At 48.5% G+C, this 19196-nt stretch overlaps 2 protein-coding genes across 2 annotated transcripts in view; one reads left to right on the forward strand and one right to left on the reverse strand.

Annotated features, from left to right (window-relative positions):
* Window positions 1-406: 406 nt before the first annotated feature.
* LOC116981567 (oocyte zinc finger protein XlCOF15-like) lies at window positions 407-4773 on the forward strand. The gene is made up of 2 exons (XM_033034679.1): window positions 407-1519; window positions 4496-4773. Exons 1-2 carry the CDS (start codon window positions 781-783, stop codon window positions 4555-4557), a joined length of 801 nt encoding a protein of 266 aa, XP_032890570.1. The 5' UTR covers window positions 407-780; the 3' UTR covers window positions 4558-4773.
* Window positions 4774-9647: 4874 nt separating this feature from the next.
* LOC116981517 (gastrula zinc finger protein XlCGF57.1-like) overlaps window positions 9648-19196 on the reverse strand; it is a 52480-nt gene continuing 42931 nt past the window's right edge. The window contains exon 4 of the mRNA XM_033034579.1: window positions 9648-13057. Coding sequence (XP_032890470.1) covers window positions 12195-13057 — 863 coding nt within the window. The 3' untranslated portion in view covers window positions 9648-12194. The remainder of the gene's footprint in view (window positions 13058-19196) is intronic.

Raw genomic sequence — 19196 nt, forward strand, 5'->3', positions numbered from 1 at the left:
CTGCTGCAAGTGAGAATTTCATTGTTCCATTTCGGAACATATAACAATTAAACACTCTTAACACTTAAGTGAACACAAAGGATCCCCAGCGCCTGTTTTAACCAAAGCTGTGGGTATTATTCTGCAGGTCCCATCAACAACATTTACTCCTCAGTCAACATCAGAAATCCTGTTGTAGTCACGTTGTTATATGTGGGGGCTATCTGCGTATATATTCTGGCATTAATACCAACGATCTTTGATTAATACAATCCAGGACGACGCCGGAAAGCAGTGGAAGGCGCTAGTTAAATGCAACTTTCCAAGCAGTCGGTATCAAAGATCTCTGAGGGTTGGTCGGTATAGGACTACGTTACCCAGAAACCACCTGACGAATGTGTGCCCAGGGCGCAGACGGTCGAATGCCGGACGTGACGCCACACGCGCGGGTCTCCAGGGAGAAGTTGAGCAGCGGCTCGGAGCCGGGAACCGGGTCGCGGGTTTAATCGGGGCCGAGTCCGGACTCGTGGAGCAGCCGCCTTCAGGGGGAGAGTTGTTCCGAGCTCCACAAGCACAGCCGGTCACTGCAGTGAGAAGCAGCCGGCCTCTTGCCGCAGCCCGAGGCTCCTGGACGCCCCGCCCGGCGTGGGCCTGAATACGGGGTCGCGCAGGCGCGCTGTGGGAATAGAGCGGTTTCTCTCCCGCTTGGTATTGTGGGTGATCAGGCTGCCATTGCTTCCCGCTGCGCACACAGTCTACGGCTGACGGATCGGCAGCTGCTGGTGGGTTTGCAGACCTTCCATGGCCAATTTTGAAGTGGCAGCGGATGGAACTGGCGTTCACACGGGTAAATATCACACACTGCTCCAAGCACCTGAAGAGGTTCACTCAGTCTTCAGATCAGATGAGGTATCCGCTGATTTACTCCAGGGAGAGTCTGGTCACCTAATTCGGGTGTGGAACGGAATTCACCCGGATAGTGACCTGGTGAACGATGGGCGGGTGCACTTGGGTGAACGGAGTTTCACCTGCGCCGACTGTGGGAAGGAATTCGCCGAGTCGTCCAACCTGCTGAGGCACCAGCGGATTCACTCTGCAGAGAGGCCATTCACCTGCTTGGAATGTGGGAAAGGATTCCTTTGGTCGTCCAACCTCCTACTGCACCAGCGAAATCACACCGGGGAGAGGCCCTTCACCTGCTCTGAGTGCGGGAAGGGCTTCACTCAGTCATACAGCCTTCTGCGACACCATCGTGTTCACACCGGGGACAGGCTATTCAGCTGTCCTGAGTGTGGAAAAGGGTTCACTCGTTCGAGTTATCTGGCGATACACCAACGCATTCACACCGGGGAGAAGCCGTTCATCTGTCTGGAGTGTGGGCAGAGGTTCACTCAGTCATCCCACCTGGTGACACACAAGTGGGTTCACACTGGAGAAACGCCGTTCACCTGCTCCGAGTGTGGGAAAGGATTCACTCGGTCGTCCAACCTGTTGAGGCATAGAAGGGCACACACGGGAGAGAATGTTTTTAACTGTGTGGGTACGTACCAAGGGCATTTAAACATCACACCAGCGAGTCCACAAGTGACAAATAGCTAGAGAGGAAGGGTTTAGTGGAATACAGGCCAAGAGCAGGAAATTGGGACTGAATGGCAAGGGTCGGCATGGAAGAGTTAGGCCGAAGGACCTGTTCCTGTGATTTATGCCATGATAACACAGCACAGTGGTAGAGTTGCTGCTTCACAGCACCGGGGACCCAGTTTCAATACTAACTATGGGTAATCTCTGTGCAGAGTTTGTAAGTTCTCTGTGACTCTGCTCTGGTTTCCTCCTGCATGCCAAAGAAGTGCAGGTTTGTAGGTTAATTGGCCTCTGTAAACTTGCCCCTAGTGTGTAGGATAGAACTCGTGTTTAATTTCAGTTTTGTTTTTATTGATGTCATGTGTATTGAGGTACAGTGAAAAGCTATTTTTTGCTTGTTATCCAGTCAGCAGAAATGTAATACATGATTACAATCGAGCTGTCCACAGTGAACAGATACAGGTTAAAGGGAATATCATTTGGTGCAAGATGAATTCCATTTAAAGATAGTCTGAGGGTCTCCATACACTAGATATGAGGTGCTGTTCTTCCAATTTAAATATAATCTCCCACTGGCAATGGAGGGGGGCCCAGGACAGAAAGGGAAGGGCAATAGTTGAACGGTTGATGAGTCTACATTTGGTCTCACTGATGTAGGTAGATAGTATGTCAGGACTGCTCTCTCTCTCTGGTGTGAGGATGGTTCAGTTGCCTGTTAACAGCCTGAAATTATCCCTGAATCTGGATGTGTGCCTCTTGCCAGATGGGAGAAGAGGGAGTGACCGGGGTAAGACTTGTCTTTGACTATGCTGGTGGCCTTGCTGAGGCAACATAAAATGTAGATGGACTCAATGGAAGAGAAGTTGTTTTGCATGATGGTCTGGGCTGCGTCCACAATTCTCTGCAATTTCTTGTGGTCTTGGATGGAGCTGTTCGTCCATCCTGTGAAGATGCTGGAATACTAATGTTATATAATTGCAAAAGTTCTTAGAATGCCCAATCGATGTGCGATTCTGTTGTGATCTCATCAATATGAGGTGTCATTTATATCAATGCAAATTTATGAGTACAGCTAGGTCTGCTGTACATCGTGAATTGGATACAATTGTTTAGAGAGTGTTTTCTGTATTAGCCCGAATAATTAGTTAAAATGTGATTTTGATTGTGAACCAGAGAGCCACTTAAAGGATTCTTTGGAAATTGACAAGCACCAGAAAAGGCTGTGTTGGAAAAAAATGTTTCCAGGTAGCCACCCTGCATTAATCAGAAACATAGTCTGTCAGTTTCACCATAAGTGGCTGCTGAAATTGACAAGCAATTGCTTCAATTGGCAGAAACCAGGAACTGCAGATACTGGTTTACAAAAAAAAGCTTTGGAAGACACAATGCTGGCAGATCAGGCAGATCAGGCAGCATCTATGGTGAACATGGATAGGCGACATTTTGCACTGGGATCCTTCTTCAGACTGGTAGTAGTCGGGGAGTGAGAACGCTGGAAGCGAGAGGGGGGGGTGGGACGAGGATTTGGATAGTGGGTAAGGGGGGGTTGAAGTATATTATCAGGCACTTTGAGGACACATTTCTGTTCTAGATTATTTAAAATGTGGAGACCAAGTCTTTGGGTATTTTTAATGTAAAGATTGTCAGGTTCTTGATTAGTGAAGATATCAAACGTTACGGGGGAAAGGCAGGAGAATCGGGACCAGCAACAGATGGCCTCACGCTGGTAGTTCTCTGATATGCCGATTGTTGGCAAGGGACGGTGTAGAAACCTAGTGAAACATAGAAAATAGGTGCAGGTGTAGGCCGTTCGGCCCTTCTAGCCAGCACTGCCATTCAATATGATCATGGCTGATCATCCAAAATCAGTACCCATTCCAGCTTTCTCCCCATATCCCTTGATTCTATTAGCCCTAAGAGCTAAATCTAACTGTCTTTTGAACACATCCAGTGAAATGACATCCAGTGAAATGTGGCAGAAAATTCCGCAGATTCACAACTCCCTGGGCGGAAACTTTTTTCCTCACCTCAGTCATAACCCCTTATTCTTAAACTGTGACCTCTGGTTCTGGACTCCCCCAACATCAGGAATATTTTTCCTGCATCTAGCCTGTCCAATCCCTTAAGATCCCAAGAGGGATACTTCATTACGAGCTTGCGGAACTGGCTATCCGAATTAGGTAATTCAATGTTCTTACCACTTGGTTGTAAGCTACCTAAGCAAAATATGAGGTGCTGATCTTCCAATTTGCACGTAATCTCCCACTGTAATGGAGGGGTCCAGGACAGAAAGGACAGAGTTGTAATGGGAAGGGCAATAGTTCAGCGAAACCGCTGGCAAGTCTACATTTGGTCTCACTGATGTAAAGGAGGCCACATTGGGAACACCAGATTAGTAGATGAGGTTAGAGGAGGTACATGTGAACCTCTGATCACCCGGAAGGACTGCTGGGGTCTCTGGGTGGAGGCAAGGGAGGAGGTATATAGATAGATGTTACAGCTCCTGCCTTTGCAGGGGAAGGTACCTGGGGAGGGGAGGGGAGGTTTGGGCGGGAAGGGATGAGAGAACCAAGGAGTTGCGGAGGGAATAGTCTCTGTGGAAGGTGGGAAACATAGAAACATAGAAATTAGGTGCAGGAGTAGGCCATTCGGCCCTTCGAGCCTGCACCGCCATTCAATATGATCATGGCTGATCATCCAACTCAGTATCCCGTACCTGCCTTCTCTCCATACCCTCTGATCCCCTTAGCCACAAGGGCCACATCTAACTCCCTCTTAAATATAGCCAATGAACTGGCCTCGACTACCCTCTGTGGCAGGGAGTTCCAGAGATTGGGAAGATGGGACTGGTGGTCTAGTGGGAGCTGGAAGTGGGGCTGATATTGCAATGTTATTGTTGCCAAAGAATCACACTGCGTAATGTTCTGTCCTGTAGGATTGAAGCCCGACCACACGGAATCACAGAGTAACACCACAAGTCTTCCGACGGCATCGTAGAAGGAAGGATGAGAGGAGGAAGGAGGGATCGTGGTTGAGAAGTACAGACAATCTCCTCCTCCCGTACCCCCCCCCCCCCCCCCCCCCCACCACTAACGTTACTAGGGAACGGACCACATCACGGATTCCTGTATCGCCAGGCTGCTTTGTCTGCGTAAAGAAATAAGAGTCGAAGAAAAAATAAATGCTGTGATTTTTTTAAATAAATGTTTTCTCCTTCACATGCACTGAGTGCGGGAAGGGTTTCGCCCAGTCGTCCAACCTGCTGAGGCACCGGTGGCTGGACGCCGAGAACCAGGTGCCGGCCTGCCCCGTGTACGGCAAGGTGTTCCGCCGCCACCAGAGGGCGCATGGCAGCAGCGCACGCCGGCAGCCCGCTCCATCTGCGGCAAAGGCTTCGGCTGCTCCTCCCACCTCCTGGCCCACCAGCGGGTCCACACCGAGGCGCGGCCGTTCCCCTGCCCCGAGTGCGGGTAACCGGGTACTCAGTTGTCCCACATGAAGAAGCACCGGCAACTCCATGCCGGCAGCAAGGTTTAAACCTGCTCCACTGTGGGATATATAAACACTTGTAGATGCTGGGATGTGTGTGTGCACATGGATGGCCCAATGTGGTGGGTGGGTGTTACAGAGTCTTACAGCGTGGAAACAGGTCCTTCCGCCCAACTTGCCCAGACCGACCAACATGCCAGGCTATTAAACCTGGCTCGGACAAAACTCTGACCATTAATAACCCATTATCTGTTATTTGCACTTTATCAGTTTATTTATTCATGTGTTTTGTAGTCAATGCCTACTATGTTCTGTGTGCTGAAGCAAAGCAAGAATTTCATTGCCCTATCAGGGACACATGACAATAAACTCACTTGAACACTTGCCCCATCTACACTAGTCCCACCTGCCTGCATTTGCCTCGCCTGGTTAACCTCTTCCTTTTGCTCAAGCCCTTGAGCCATGGCAACATCCTCGTTAATCTTCTCTGCACCCTTTCCAGCTTGACATCATCTTTCCTAAAACATGGTGCCAGGATTGAAAACAATATCCTAAATGCTGCCTCACCAACATCTTACATAACTGCAACATGACCTCCCAATTCGCCCCTTCCCACCCGAACCACCCCCTCTCCGGGCACTTTCCCTTGCAACCGCAAGAAATGCTACACTTGTCGCTTTACCTCCGCCCTTGACTCCATTCAAGGACCCATGCAGTCATTCCAGGTGCGGCAGAGGTTCACCTACACCTCCTCCAACCTCATATATTGCATCCACTGCTCTAGATGTCAGTTGCTCTACATCGGTGAGACCAAGTGTAGGCTTGGAGATCGCTTCGCCGAACACCTCCGCTCGGTTCGCAATAATCAACCTGTTCTCCCGGTGGCTCAGCATTTCAACTCCCCCTCCCATTCCGAATCTGACATTTCTGTCCTGGGCCTCCTCCATGGCCAGAGTGTGGACCACCGTAAATTGGAGGTCATATTTCACTTGGGCAGTCTGCACCCCAGCGGTGTGAACATTGGTTTCTCTAATTTCAGGTAGTCCTTACTTTCTCCTCCCCTTAGCTCTAAAGTCCTCTGGCTCCACCTCTTCCTTTCTTCCTCCCGCCCCCCACCCCACCCTCACATCAGTCTGAAGAAGGGCTATGACCCGAAACGTTGCCTATTTCCTTCGCTCTATAGATGCTGCCTCACCCGCTGAGTTTCTCCAGCATTTTTGTCTACCTCCCAACTTTTATATTCAGTACTCTGGTGAAGGCTAATGTGCCAAAAGCTTTACCTGTGGTGCCACTTTCAATGAACTATGCACGCGTGTGTGTGTGTGTATAAACAATTGTTGTGTTAGTGAGTGGCACACTGGATCATATGATAAAATTCAACCTGCAATTTGAGAGAGCGAAGATGAAATCGGATATGTCCGTATTTCTGTTGAGCAAAGGTGACTACAGAGGCATGAGGGAGGAGCCAGCTAAGATGAACTGGTAGTAAGGAAGGCAAAATGTATGTGATGCTGAGGCTTTATAAGGAACTGGTCAGTCCTATTCCTTTGGAGCGGGTCCAGAGGAGGTTTACGAGAATTATCCCAGGAATGATTGGGTTAAAATATGATGAGCGTTTGAAGGCACAGGGCCTGTACCAAATCGTTAAAGGCCTCGATAGAGTGAATGGGAAGATGTTTTGAGTGGAAGAGTCGAGGACCGGAGGTCATAGCCTTAGAATAAAAGGACTTACCGTGAGAAAGGAGATGAGAAGGAATTTCTTGAGTCAGAGGCTAAATTATCTAATTCTGGGGGGGGGAGGGGGATATTTAACATTCTTAAAGGGTTGGACAGGCTAGATGCAGGAAAAAAGTTCCCGATGTTGGTGGAGCCCAGAACGAGGGGTCACAGTTTAAGAATAAGGGGTAGGCCATGTAGGACTGAGATGAGGAAAAACTTCTTCACCCAGAGAGTTGTGAATCTGGAATTCTCTGCCACAGAAGGCAGTGGAGGCCAATTCACTGGATGTTTTCAAGAGAGTTATATTTAGCTCTTAGGTCTAAAGGAATTTAGGGATATGGGGAGAAGGCCGAAACGTGGTACTGATTTAAGATGATCAGCCATGATCATATTGAATGGCAATGCTGGCTCGAAGGGCCGAATGGCCTACTCCTGCATCTATTTTTCTATGTTTTTAATGAAGACTTTAGAGATACAGCACGGAATCAGGCCCTTCGACCCACCGAGTCCACGCCGACCAACGATCTTCCTGTTTACAGACACAAAGTGCTGGAGTAACTCAGTACGTCAGACAGCATCTCTGGAGAAAAAGGATGGGTAAGGTTTCGGGTAGGGACCCTTCTTAAGACTGAAAGTAAGGAGGGGGGTGGATGAGTGAAGGGTCCCGACACTGAACAACCAACTCTTCACCTTCCCCCCCTCCCTCCACCCAAACCATTAACTATCCATGTTCTCTTGAGATGCTGCCTGACCCACTGAGTTACTCCGGCAGTGATACTTTATTGTAAAATGACAAAGCCTTGAATTGCTGGAGTAACTCAGCGGGTCGGACAGACACCTTGTGTTTATCTGAGATATAAACCAGCATCTTTGTTTTTACATTTTCCCTTTACACTAGTTCTATTCTACAAATTAACCTACAGATCCGCACGGTTTTTGGAGTGTGGGAGGAAACCGGAGCACCCGGAGAAAGCCCACGCAGTCACAAGAGAAAACATACAAACTCCGAGGTCAGGATCGAACCCATGTCTCTGGCGCTGGGAGACAGAAATACTACCGCTGCGCCATTGTGCCGCCCCTAACGTGACTCTTGCATATTGTCTTGTAGACTATTTCTATACACTTTGCACTTAATCTAGGGTTGTGCTTACGTATGGCAATACTTACATGAACTATATGCAATAAAATAATTTAATTGTACCTCGGTACATGACAATAAAGTACTTTAAGCCGTTGACAGAAGGCCACCTAGTCACTGGATCTGTGAGGTAGCTGTTCTATTCACTATCTAAATGTAGTTTGTCAAGAATACAGTACAAAAACAAATTTGCTCTTGGCTTTGACACCGTTTCCTTTCAACATTCAAAACATTTCCCCATGTACGGTTTAATGCCAGTTGCCTTTGATCACCCTTCAGACTCTGTCAACCTGCAAACTCCACACAGACAGACACCTAGCTCGCCTGCCTTGGAGCCAGGAAGCCTGGCCTCCAGAGGAAAGCCGTCGAACTAGGCCCCTGCTCGTCCTGAGGACCGGAGAAATGGAGGGGTGGCTGTGGCTGCGAAGAACAAATGGCCACTAGAGGGAACCGCGGTCTTACCTTCTGGTCGGGGCGTGGAGAGGGGCGACGTTTCACTGGCCGATGCAATGATCTGAACCAAGGCCACGGCTGCAGCAGCCTGGGTCTCGACTTGATCGGGCTACTTCCCAAACTTCCCCTACGTTCTAATACAATAATCACCCATGGCAATTCGATCGATGCCGGAGTTGTTTAGTTTAGTTTATTGTCATGTGTACCGAGGCGCGACTGGATCAAGACCAGTTTCACGGACTGGTAGTGGCCTGCGATGCTTTGTTTGGCCAGGCCGAGCCTGCAACACCACCAGGCCTTTACGGCCGGCTGCATTTAAAGCAACTTACATATTGAAAAATGGCACTAAAAACTGTCGACTTTAGTTTAGTGTTCAAGAAGGGACTGCAGATGCTGGAAGATCGAAGGTACACAAAAATGCTGGAGAAACTCAGCGGGTGCAGCAGCATCTATGGAGCGAAGGAAATAGGCAACGTTTCGGGCCGAAACCCTTCTTCAGACTGATGGGGGGTGAGGGGGAGAAGGAAGGAAAAAGGGAGGAGGAGGAGCCCGAGGGCGGGGGGGATGGGAGGAGACAGCTCGAGGGTTAAGGAAGGGGAGGAGACAGCGAGGGCCAGCAAAACTGGGAGAATTCAACGTTTATGCCATCCGGACGCAAGCAACCTAGGCGGAATATGAGGTGCTGTTCCTCCAATTTCTGGTGTTGCTCACTCTGGCAATGGAGGAGACCCAGGACAGAGAGGTCGGATTGGGAATGGGAGGGGGAGTTGAAGTGCTGAGCCACTGGGAGTTCAGGTAGGTTATTGCGGACTGAGCGGAGGTGTTCGACGAAACGATAGTTTAGTTCCAGGATACAGTGTGGAAACAGGCCCTTCAGCCCATCGCACCCGCACCAACCAATGATCACCCATTCGCACTCGTACTATCCTACACACTCGGGATAATTTATAGAAGCCAAATAACCTACACATTTTTGTAATGTGGGAGGAAACCAGGGCAACGCGCAGACACAGAGAGAATGTACAAACTCCATGCAGACAGCACCCGTAGTCAGGATCGAACCCAGGTTTCTGGCGCCGTAAGGCAGCAACTTTCTACCACTTCGCCATCCCTAACTTGATTCTTGCATATTGTCTTGTGGACTATTTCTATACACTTTGCACGTAATCTAGGGCTGTGATTGTGTACAGTAATACTTTGCTGAACTGTATGCAAGATAGGAATTTCACTGCACCTCTGTACATGTGACAATAAAGAACCATTGAAACCAGGGCATCTGGTCGCTGGATCTCTGAGATAGCTGTTCTATTCGCTATCCAAATGTAGTTTATTATGTCAAAAATACAGTACAAAAAAACAAATTTGCTATTGGCTTTGACACTGTTTCCTTTCAACTTTAAAAACATTTCCCCATGTACTTTAATGCCAGTTGCCTTTGATCACTCCTCAGTCTCTCCGTCAATAAGGGGTGTCTGTTCCCTGACATACAGCTGATCAAACCTGTTCACAGTTTTCTTGCTACTTCCCAAACTTGCCCTACGTTCAAATAGAATAATCACCCATGGCAATTTGATCGATAGCTTAGTTTAGTTTATTGTCATGTGTACCAAGGTGCAGTGAAAGGCTTTTTGGTGCATGCTATCCAGTCAACGTAAAGACAGTACATGATTACAATTAATCATGGTTAGGGGTGGCGCAGTGGTAGAGTTGCTGTCCTGCAGTGCCTGAGACCCTAGTTCGACCCTGATTACGGACCCTGTCCGTACAGAGTTTGTACGTTCTCCCTGTGACTGAATTGGTTTTCTAAAGGTGTTCCAGTTTCTTCCCACACTACAAAGACATGCAGATTTGCAAGTTAATTAGCTTTGGTAAAATTGTAAATTGTCCCCCAGTGTGTAGGATAGTGCTAGTGTACGGAGATCGATGGTTGGCGCAGTCTCGATGGGCAGAAGGGCCTGTTTCCGCGCTGTATCTCTAAAATCTAAAGTAAAGTTATTGCACTCTTGCACTTTATGTATGATTGTGCTTGAGTACAGTATGATTTTACTGGATTGTAAGTAAAACAAAGCATTTCACTGTGCCGTGGTACATGTGACAATGAAGTCTATATTGAACTATTGTATCATGTGTCTCTGAGCAGGGCAGCTAAACCTGCTGCCATTGACATGGACCGCCATACCTACTGGCACTCCACATCTGACATGAAACAGCCTGGTATAAACACAGAGACCTCAGCTGATCAATACTGAAAGGTTAAGGTTTGAAACTCGGGTCAAAAGATAATTGATTTCTTTCTGTACATTTTACTAACGCACAAGAAGTGATTATCAATGATAAAGCTACTATTTAATCTCTACCCCAAGATGTCTAGGAGGCAGTGGAGATTGTCCATTGGAGGACTTTTACAACAGTCCAAAGGTCTCATGGTTTTAATAAATGTTGTCTCTGCTAGGAACCTATAGGACCACAAGACATAGGAGCAGAATTAGGCCATTAGGCCCATAGATTCTACTCCGCCATTCGATCGTGGCTGATCTCTCTCAACCCCATTCTCCTGCCTTCCCCGTGTAACCTTTGACATCCTTACTATTCAAGAATCTATCAATCTCCCAAACTTAAAATACCCAATCACTTGGCCTCCACCGCCACCTATGGCAATGAATTCCACATATTCACTGTTCTGCAAGTCGGCAACTAAACCAACACTTGCAATTGGATTCTTTTATATTTCCACTGCTTTTAAAATATATTCTACGTCAACCTATTAACTACCACATTTTGTCCTGCCTCTTCCCTTTTCCAGCTAGCTTTCTTCGTTCCCCCCCCCCCGCCCCACTATCAGTCTGAAGAAGGGTCTTGATGGGAAATGTTGCTTATCCATGTTCTCCAGGGAAGCTGCCTGACCCGCAGAGTTACTCCAGCACATTTTGTGTCCTTTAATGAATTCCACAGATTCACCACCCTTGGCTGAAGAAATTCCTCCTCATCTCATTCTGAAGGTACGTCCTTTTATTCGGAGACTGTGCCTTCTGGTTCGAGACTCCCCCTGCTGGAAACATCCTTTCCACTGGATTCTCCTGGAGACTGCATCTATGGTTGAATTGTCCAGGTCTCCGCTGGTTAGTTCAGTAATTTAAACGTTTCCTTCCATAGCCAGGACAGCCATTCACAACATAAGGATAGGAAAGGTTTACAGGGATACGGGCCAAACACAGGGAAGTGGACTAGGGCATCTTGGTCTTCATGGGCAAGTTGGGCCGAATGGCCTGTTTCCATGCTACGTAACTGTATATCAAATTTTCAGAGACAAAAATAGGCATGGAACATGAATCAAAATGTCACCCATCCATGTCCTCGAGAGATGCTATGACCCGCTAAGTTACTCTAGCACTTTGTGTGTCTTTTTTTTGGTAAACCAGCACCTGCAGTTCCTTGTGCTTCCTTAAAATTCCAGGAATGTTGTCATCAGCAGGAACTATAGCTGTGCCCAGCAACCAGGGGTCCAAACTTGAGTGTGATCAATAGCAGGGGTAAGTGTAGAATGCAAATGCTTTCATCACTGAAGAAGGGTCCGAACCCGAAATGGGGCCTCTCCAAGATCTCCAGATATTCTGCCTGACCTGCTGAGTTACTCCAGCACTTTGTGTCTTTTTTATTGTAAACCCGCATCTGCATTTCATTGTTTCTCCAGAGACGCTGCCTGACCCGCTGAGTTACTCCAGTACTGTTTGTTTTTTTTAAATAAACCAGCATCTGCGGTTCCTGGTGTCCATGCCCCGCTTCTATCACTTGTCAGCTCACATGTTTTGAATTAAACCGCTTGCGTGTATGTGTGTTAATTCTTCTCCCCGCTGTGAATCCGCTGGTGGGTCAGCAAGGAATAGGAAGAGGTGAACACCTTCCCACAGTCGGAGCAAATCAGCAGCGTCTCCGTCTCCCTGTCGTGGGTCCGCTGGTGCGTCACAAGGTGCGGGGCCTGGGTGAATCCTTTGCCGCACCGGGAGCAGACGTAGGGCCTCTCGCCGGTGTGGATGCGCTTGTGCGTGGCCAGGTGCGACCCCAGGGCGAACCCCTTCCCGCACTCGGAGCAGATGAACGGCCTGCGCCCCGTGTGGAGCTGGTGGTGCCTGACCAGGTGGGAGGCCAGGGTGAAGCCCTTCCCGCACTTGGAGCAGATGAACGGCCTCTCGCCGGTGTGGATCCGCTTGTGGGTCACCAGGTGGGACGCCTGGGTGAAGCCCTTGCCGCACTCGGCGCACACGTAGGGCCTCTCGCCGGTGTGGACCCGCCGGTGTGTGATCAGGTTGACCGAGTGGGCGAAGCCCTTCCCGCACTCGGAGCAGACGAACGGCCTCTCGCCGGTGTGCGTCCGCCGGTGAGTGACCAGGTCGAACGAGCGGGCGAACCCCTTCCCGCACTCGGGGCAGATGAACGGCCTCTCCCCGGTGTGGATGCGCTGGTGGGTCAGCAGGTTGGTGGAGCGGGCGAACGCCCTCCCGCACTCGGTGCAGGCGTACGGCCTCTCCCCGGTGTGGACCCTCCTGTGGGCCGACAGGTCAAAGGACCGGGTGAAGCCCTTCCCGCACTGCGCGCAGACGTAGGGCGTCTCGCCGGTGTGGAGCCGCTGGTGGGTCAGGAGGCTGGAGGAAGAAGCGAAGCCCTTTCCGCACTCATCGCAGTTGAAGGGTCTCTCCCCAGCTCGAACCCCCTGGTGCTTCAGCAGCTCCTTGCTGGGTTTCTCCAACTGGGTCTCCTCACACTGTAGTGGCTCCATGGATCTGGGAGGCAGGGCCCGTGTGTGTGTGTGGGGACAGGGAGCTCCCTCCCAGCGAGGGGACCGCTCCTCGGGGCCCGATGGAGGCCGGGGGCGCCTGAAATCGACGCCGAGGCAACAGCGAGTGCAAGGCCCGAGCCTGGGCCTGGAGGGTGAATGGGTGCGGGTTCCAGACACACACACACACGGCGGGTCCCAATACCGGGACGTCCGCCCTCCCGTCTCCCTCGTCTCGTCTCCTCTCCCCCGCCAAGCTCCGCACCTCCACCCCGAGGCTCCTCCCGCCGCTCTTCCGGAGGCCACTCCCAGCGTGCACCGGGGGTTCCGCCACGGCAGCAGATAGAGCGGTTTCTGACGCGCCGCGCATTATGGGTAGAGCAGCCGCCATTGATTCCGTGGGTGCACGAAGAAACTGCAGATGCTGGTTGAGAGGTTTAAGGGAGAGAAAGAAAATTATGAGAGACAGAGATTGGATAGACAGTCCGAACCTTTTCCGCACATGGAATTGTGTAACACCAGAGGGCATGGCTATAAGATGGGGAAAGTTTAACGGTGAACAATGGTATTTAAGAGTTTTTTAGATAGGCATACGGAAGTGCAGGGAATTGAAAGATATGGATGATAGACGCAAAATGCTGGAGTAACTCAGTGGGTCAGGCAGCATCTCTGGAGAAAGGGAATAGGTGATGTTTCATGTCGAGTTCTTCTTCAGACTGAGAGTAGGGGAGAGGGAAACTAGAGATATGAAAACGTTTTCCCACTGCAGGGAATGGGAAAGTTGAGGGGAGATTTGGCAGAAGTGTTCAAAATCTTGAGGTGGATTTAAGACAATTAGCATAAAATCCAAAGTGACACCGCGAGGGGAGGGGGGATGAAATCGCCACAGAGTGAGTAGTCACAAAATGCCAGGGTAATTCAGCAGGGCAGGCAGCATCTAGGCTTGTATTCACTGGAGTTTAGAAGGATTGATTCTTAAAGGGTTGACGGTGGATATGCAATGGAAGGCATTTAAAGACTGCATGGATGAACTACAACAATTGTTCATCCCAGTTTGGCAAAAGAATAAATCAGGGAAGGTAGTGCATTCGTGGATAACAAGGGAAATCAGGGATAGTATCAAAACAAAAGATGAAGCATACAAATTAGCCAGAAAAAGCAGCCCACCAGAGGACTGGGAGAAATTCAGAGTCCAGCAGAGGAGGACAAAGGGCTTAATTAGGAAAGGGAAAATAGATTATGAAAGAAAACTGGCAGGGAACATAAAAACTGACTGCAAAAGTTTTTATAGATATGTAAAGAAAAAAAGATTAGTTAAAACAAATGTAGGTCCCTTGCAGTCAGAAACAGGTGAATTGATCATGGGGTACAAAGACATGGCAGACCAATTGAATAACTACTTTGGTTCTGCCTTCACTAAGGAAGACATAAATAATCTGTCGGAAATAGCAGGGGACCGGGGGTCAAATGAGATGGAGGAACTGAGTGAAATCCAGGTTAGCCTGGAAGTGGTGTTAGGTAAATTGAATGGATTAAAGGCCGATAAATCCCCAGGGCCAGATAGGCTGCATCCCAGAGTACTTAAGGAAGTAGCCGCAGAAATAGTGGATGCATTAGTGATAATTTTTCAAAACTCTTTAGATTCTGGAGTAGTTCCTGAGGATTGGAGGGTAGCTACTGTAACCTTCTTCAGAAGAAGGGTTTCGGCTTGAAACGTTGCCTATTTCCTTCGCTCCATAGATGCTGCTGCACCGCTGAGTTTCTCCAGCTTTTTTGTGTACCATTGAAAGTATGCATGCAGGTGCAGCAGGCAGTGAAGAAAGCGAATGGTATGTTAGCATTCATAGCAAAAGGATTTGAGTATAGGAGCAGGGAGGTTCTACTGCACTTGTACAGGGTCTTGGTGAGACCACACCTGGAGTATTGCGTACAGTTTTGGTCTCCTAATCTGAGAAAAGACATTCTTGCCATAGAGGGAGTACAGAGAAGGTTCACCAGACTGATTCCTGGGATCAGGACTTTCATATGAAGAAAGACTGGATAGACTCGGCATGTACTCGCTGGAATTTAGAAGACTGAGGGGGGATCTTATAGAAACTTACAAAATTCTTAAGGGGTTGGATAGGCTAGATGAATGAAGGTTGTTCCCGATGTTGGGGAAGTCCAGAACAAGGGGTCACAGTTTAAGGATAAGGGGGAAATCTTTTAGGACCTAGATGAGAAAAACATTTTTCACACAGAGAGTGGTGAACCTCTGGAATTCTCTGCCACAGAAGGTAGTTGAGGCCAGTTCATTGGCTATATTTAAGAGGGAATTAGATGTGGCCCTTGTGGCTAAAGGGATCAGGGGGTATGGAGAGAAGGCAGGTACAGGATACTGAGTTGGATGATCAGCCATGATCATATTGAATGGCGGTGCAGGCTCGAAGGGCCGAATGGCCCACTCCTGCACCTAATTTCTATGTTTCTATGATTATAGAAACATATAAAATTATAAAAGGACTGGACAAGCTAGATGCAGGAAAAATGTTCCCAATGTTGGGCGAGTCCACAACCAGGGGCCACAGTCTTAGAATAAAGGGGATGTCACTTAAGACAGAGGTGAGAAAAAACGTTTTCACCCAGAGAGTTGTGAATTTATGGAATTCCCTGCCACAGTGGGCAGTGGAGGCCAAGTCACTGGATGAATTTAAGAGAGTTAGATAAAGCTCTGGGGGCTAGTGGAGTCAAGGCATATGGGGAGAAGGCAGGCACGGGTTATTGATAGGGGATGATCAGCCATGATCACAATGAATGGCGGTGCTGGCTCGAAGGGCCGAATGGCCTCGTCCTGCACCTATTGTCTATGTTTCTATGTTTCTATCTCTGGAGAGAAGAAATGGGTGACGTTTTGGGTTGAGGCCCTTCTACACAATGAGTAGTTCTGATCGAGAACAGAGTAACATTGGGATAAATCACAACAAAGTGCATTGTTTAAGAAGGAACTGCAGATACTGGAAAATCGAAGGTAAACAAAAATGCTAGAGAAACTTAGCGGGTGAGGCAGCATCTATGGAGCGAAGGAGAGCACATAGTGCATTGTGATCTGGAACAGAGGGGACGCTGGGGGGAAACTCACTGACCTCTGTAAAATTCCCCCTAATAGATTTAAGTTGAGGGGGGGAAGATTTAATAGGATCCCTGGGGCAACTTCTTTTTTTACACAAAAGGTGGTGGTATGGAACAGGCTGCCAGAGGAGGTAGTTGAGGCAGTTTTTCTGATTGTATACTTCATTGTCACCTTCCCCTAAGCTAACGATGAACCATTCTACATTTCCTTGACCATCTTCTGCTTTGATTTTTTGTTTTCACACCGCACCTTTCCATGTCTCTCGACTCCCTCTCCCCTAACTCTCAATCAGAAGAGGAGTCTCAATCCAAAATGGAGTCTCAACCAGCCTCACCTGTATCAACCTATTATCTGCCCCTCCTCTCTTCCAACTTTACGACCCCCATCCCACAGGCAGTTCATGGAATGGCCCCGGCTCGAAATGTCACCTATCCATGTTATAGACAATAGGTGCAGGAGTAGGCCATTCGGCCCTTCGAGCCAGCACCACCATTCAATGTGATCATGGCTGATCATCCACAATCGGTACCCCGTGTTCAAGAAGGAACTGCAGATGCTGGAAAATCGAAGGTACACAAAAATGCTGGAGAAACTCAGCAGGTGCAGCAGCATCTATGGAGCGAAGGAGATAGGTAACGTTTCGGGCCGAAACATATCCCCTGACTCCGCTCTAAGACAATCTAGCTCTCTCTTGAAACTATCCAGAGAATCGGCCTCCACCACTCTCTCAGGCAGAGAATTCCACAGAATTCCACACTTACATTCCAGAGTATACAAGCCCAGCAGCTCCATTCTCTCAGCATATGCCAGTCCCGCCATCCCGGAATTAACCTTGTGAACCTACCTTCCTCATTCTTGTTTTCCAGAGGTGCTGCCTGACCCATTGTGTTACTCTAGCACTTGGTGTCTTCTTTTCAAAACAGGCATCAGCAGTTCGTTGTTTCTACAAGAGATAGTTACATACAGCTGAGGGGGTGGGTGGTTTGGTTGCCTGATGGGTGGACAAAGGCCACAAGGGAGACAAACTGTGAAGAGGAGCGAAAGATAAAACTAGAGTGAGGTGGAAGGGGAAAGGGGGGGGGGGGGGGGAGGAGATAATGGGATAAAGGGTGTACACAGGGAAGAGGGAAGGGTGGGTTGTTATTTAAAATTGAAGCATGCCATTGGGTTATGAGATAGCCTAGTGGAAGATGAGGTGAGGAAGGATCTCGATCCCATCCATCTCTCCAGATGCTGCCCGACCCATTGGAACACATTGTGTGCAGGAAAGATCTGCAACTAGCGGCACATTTAGATAGAAGTAACAGGATTGGTCCGAGTCAGCATGGATTTACGAAGGGGAAATCATGCTTGACTAATCTTCTGGAATTTTCTGAGGATGTAATTAGGAAAATGGACAAGGGAGAGCCAGTGGATGTAGTGTACCTGGACTTTCAGAAAGCCTTTGATAAGATCCCACATAGGAGATTAGTGAGCAAAATTAAGAGCACATGGTATTGGGGGTAGGATACTGACATAGATGGAAAATTGGTTGGCAGACAAAGAGTAGGGATTAACGGGTCCCTTTCAGAATTGCAGGCAGTGATTAGTGGGGACTAGTGACTAATCTATGACCCCTCTCACCCTGGCCACAAACTCTTTGAATCTCTTCCCTCTGGAAGGCGACTCTGGACTGTCAAAGCTGCCACAGCCAGACATAAAAACAGTTTTTATCCAGGAGTAGTTACTCTACTCAACAGCCAAAAATCTGTAGCCTCCTTTTGATCTGGTATTTTGTTGGTTCACATAGAAACATAGAAATTAGGTGCAGGAGTAGGCCATTCGGCTCTTCGAGCCTGCACCGCCATTCAATATGATCATGGCTGATCATCCAACTCAGTATCCCGTACCTGCCTTAGAAACATACCCTCTGATCCCTTTAGCCACAAGGGCTACATCTAACTCCCTCTTAAATATAGCCAATGAACTGGCCTCAACTACCCTCTGTGGCAGAGAGTTCCAGAGAAAAATGTTTTTCTCATCTCGGTTTTAAAGGATTTCCCCCTTATCCTTAAGCTGTGACCCCTTGTCCTGGACTTCCCCAACATCGGGAACAAACTTCCTGCATCTAGCCCGTTCAACCCCTTAAGAATTCTGTAAGTTTCTATAAGATCCCCTCTCAATCTCCTAAATTCTAGAGAGTATAAACCAAGTCTATCCAGTCTTTCTTCATAAGACAGTCCTGACATCCCAGGAATCAGTCTGGTGAACCTTCTCTGCACTCCCTCTATGGCAATAATGTCCTTCCTCAGATTTGGAGACCAAAACTGTATGCAATACTCCAGGTGTGGTCTCACCAAGACCCTGTACAACTGCAGTAGAACCTCCCTGCTCCTATACTCAAATCCCTTTGCTATGAAAGCCAACATACCATTCGCTTTCTTCACTGCCTGCTGCACCTGCATGCCTACTTTCAATGACTGGTGTACCATGACACCCAGGTCTCGCTGCATCTCCCCTTTTCCTAATCGGCCACCATTTAGATAATAGTCTGCTTTCCTGTTTTTGCCACCAAAATGGATAACCTCACATTTATCCACATTATACTGCATCTGCCAAACATTTGCCCACTCACCCAGCCTATCCAAGTCACCTTGCAATCTCCTAGCATCCTCCTCACAGCTAACACTGCCCCCCAGCTTAGTGTCATCCGCAAACTTGGAGATATTGCCTTCAATTCCCTCATCCAGATCATTAATATATATTGTAAATAGCTGGGGTCCCAGCACTGAGCCTTGCGGTACCCCACTAGTCACTGCCCGCCACTGTGAAAAGGAACAGTTTACTCCTACTCTTTGCTTCCTGTTTGCCAGCCAGTTCTCTATCCACATCAATACTGAACCCCCAATGCTGTGTGCTTTAAGTTTGTATACTAATCTCTTATGTGGGACCTTGTCGAAAGCCTTCTGAAAGTCCAG

The sequence above is a fragment of the Amblyraja radiata genome, chromosome 15 (genome assembly GCF_010909765.2).
Source record: "Amblyraja radiata isolate CabotCenter1 chromosome 15, sAmbRad1.1.pri, whole genome shotgun sequence".
NCBI classification, from domain to species: Eukaryota; Metazoa; Chordata; class Chondrichthyes; order Rajiformes; family Rajidae; genus Amblyraja; species Amblyraja radiata.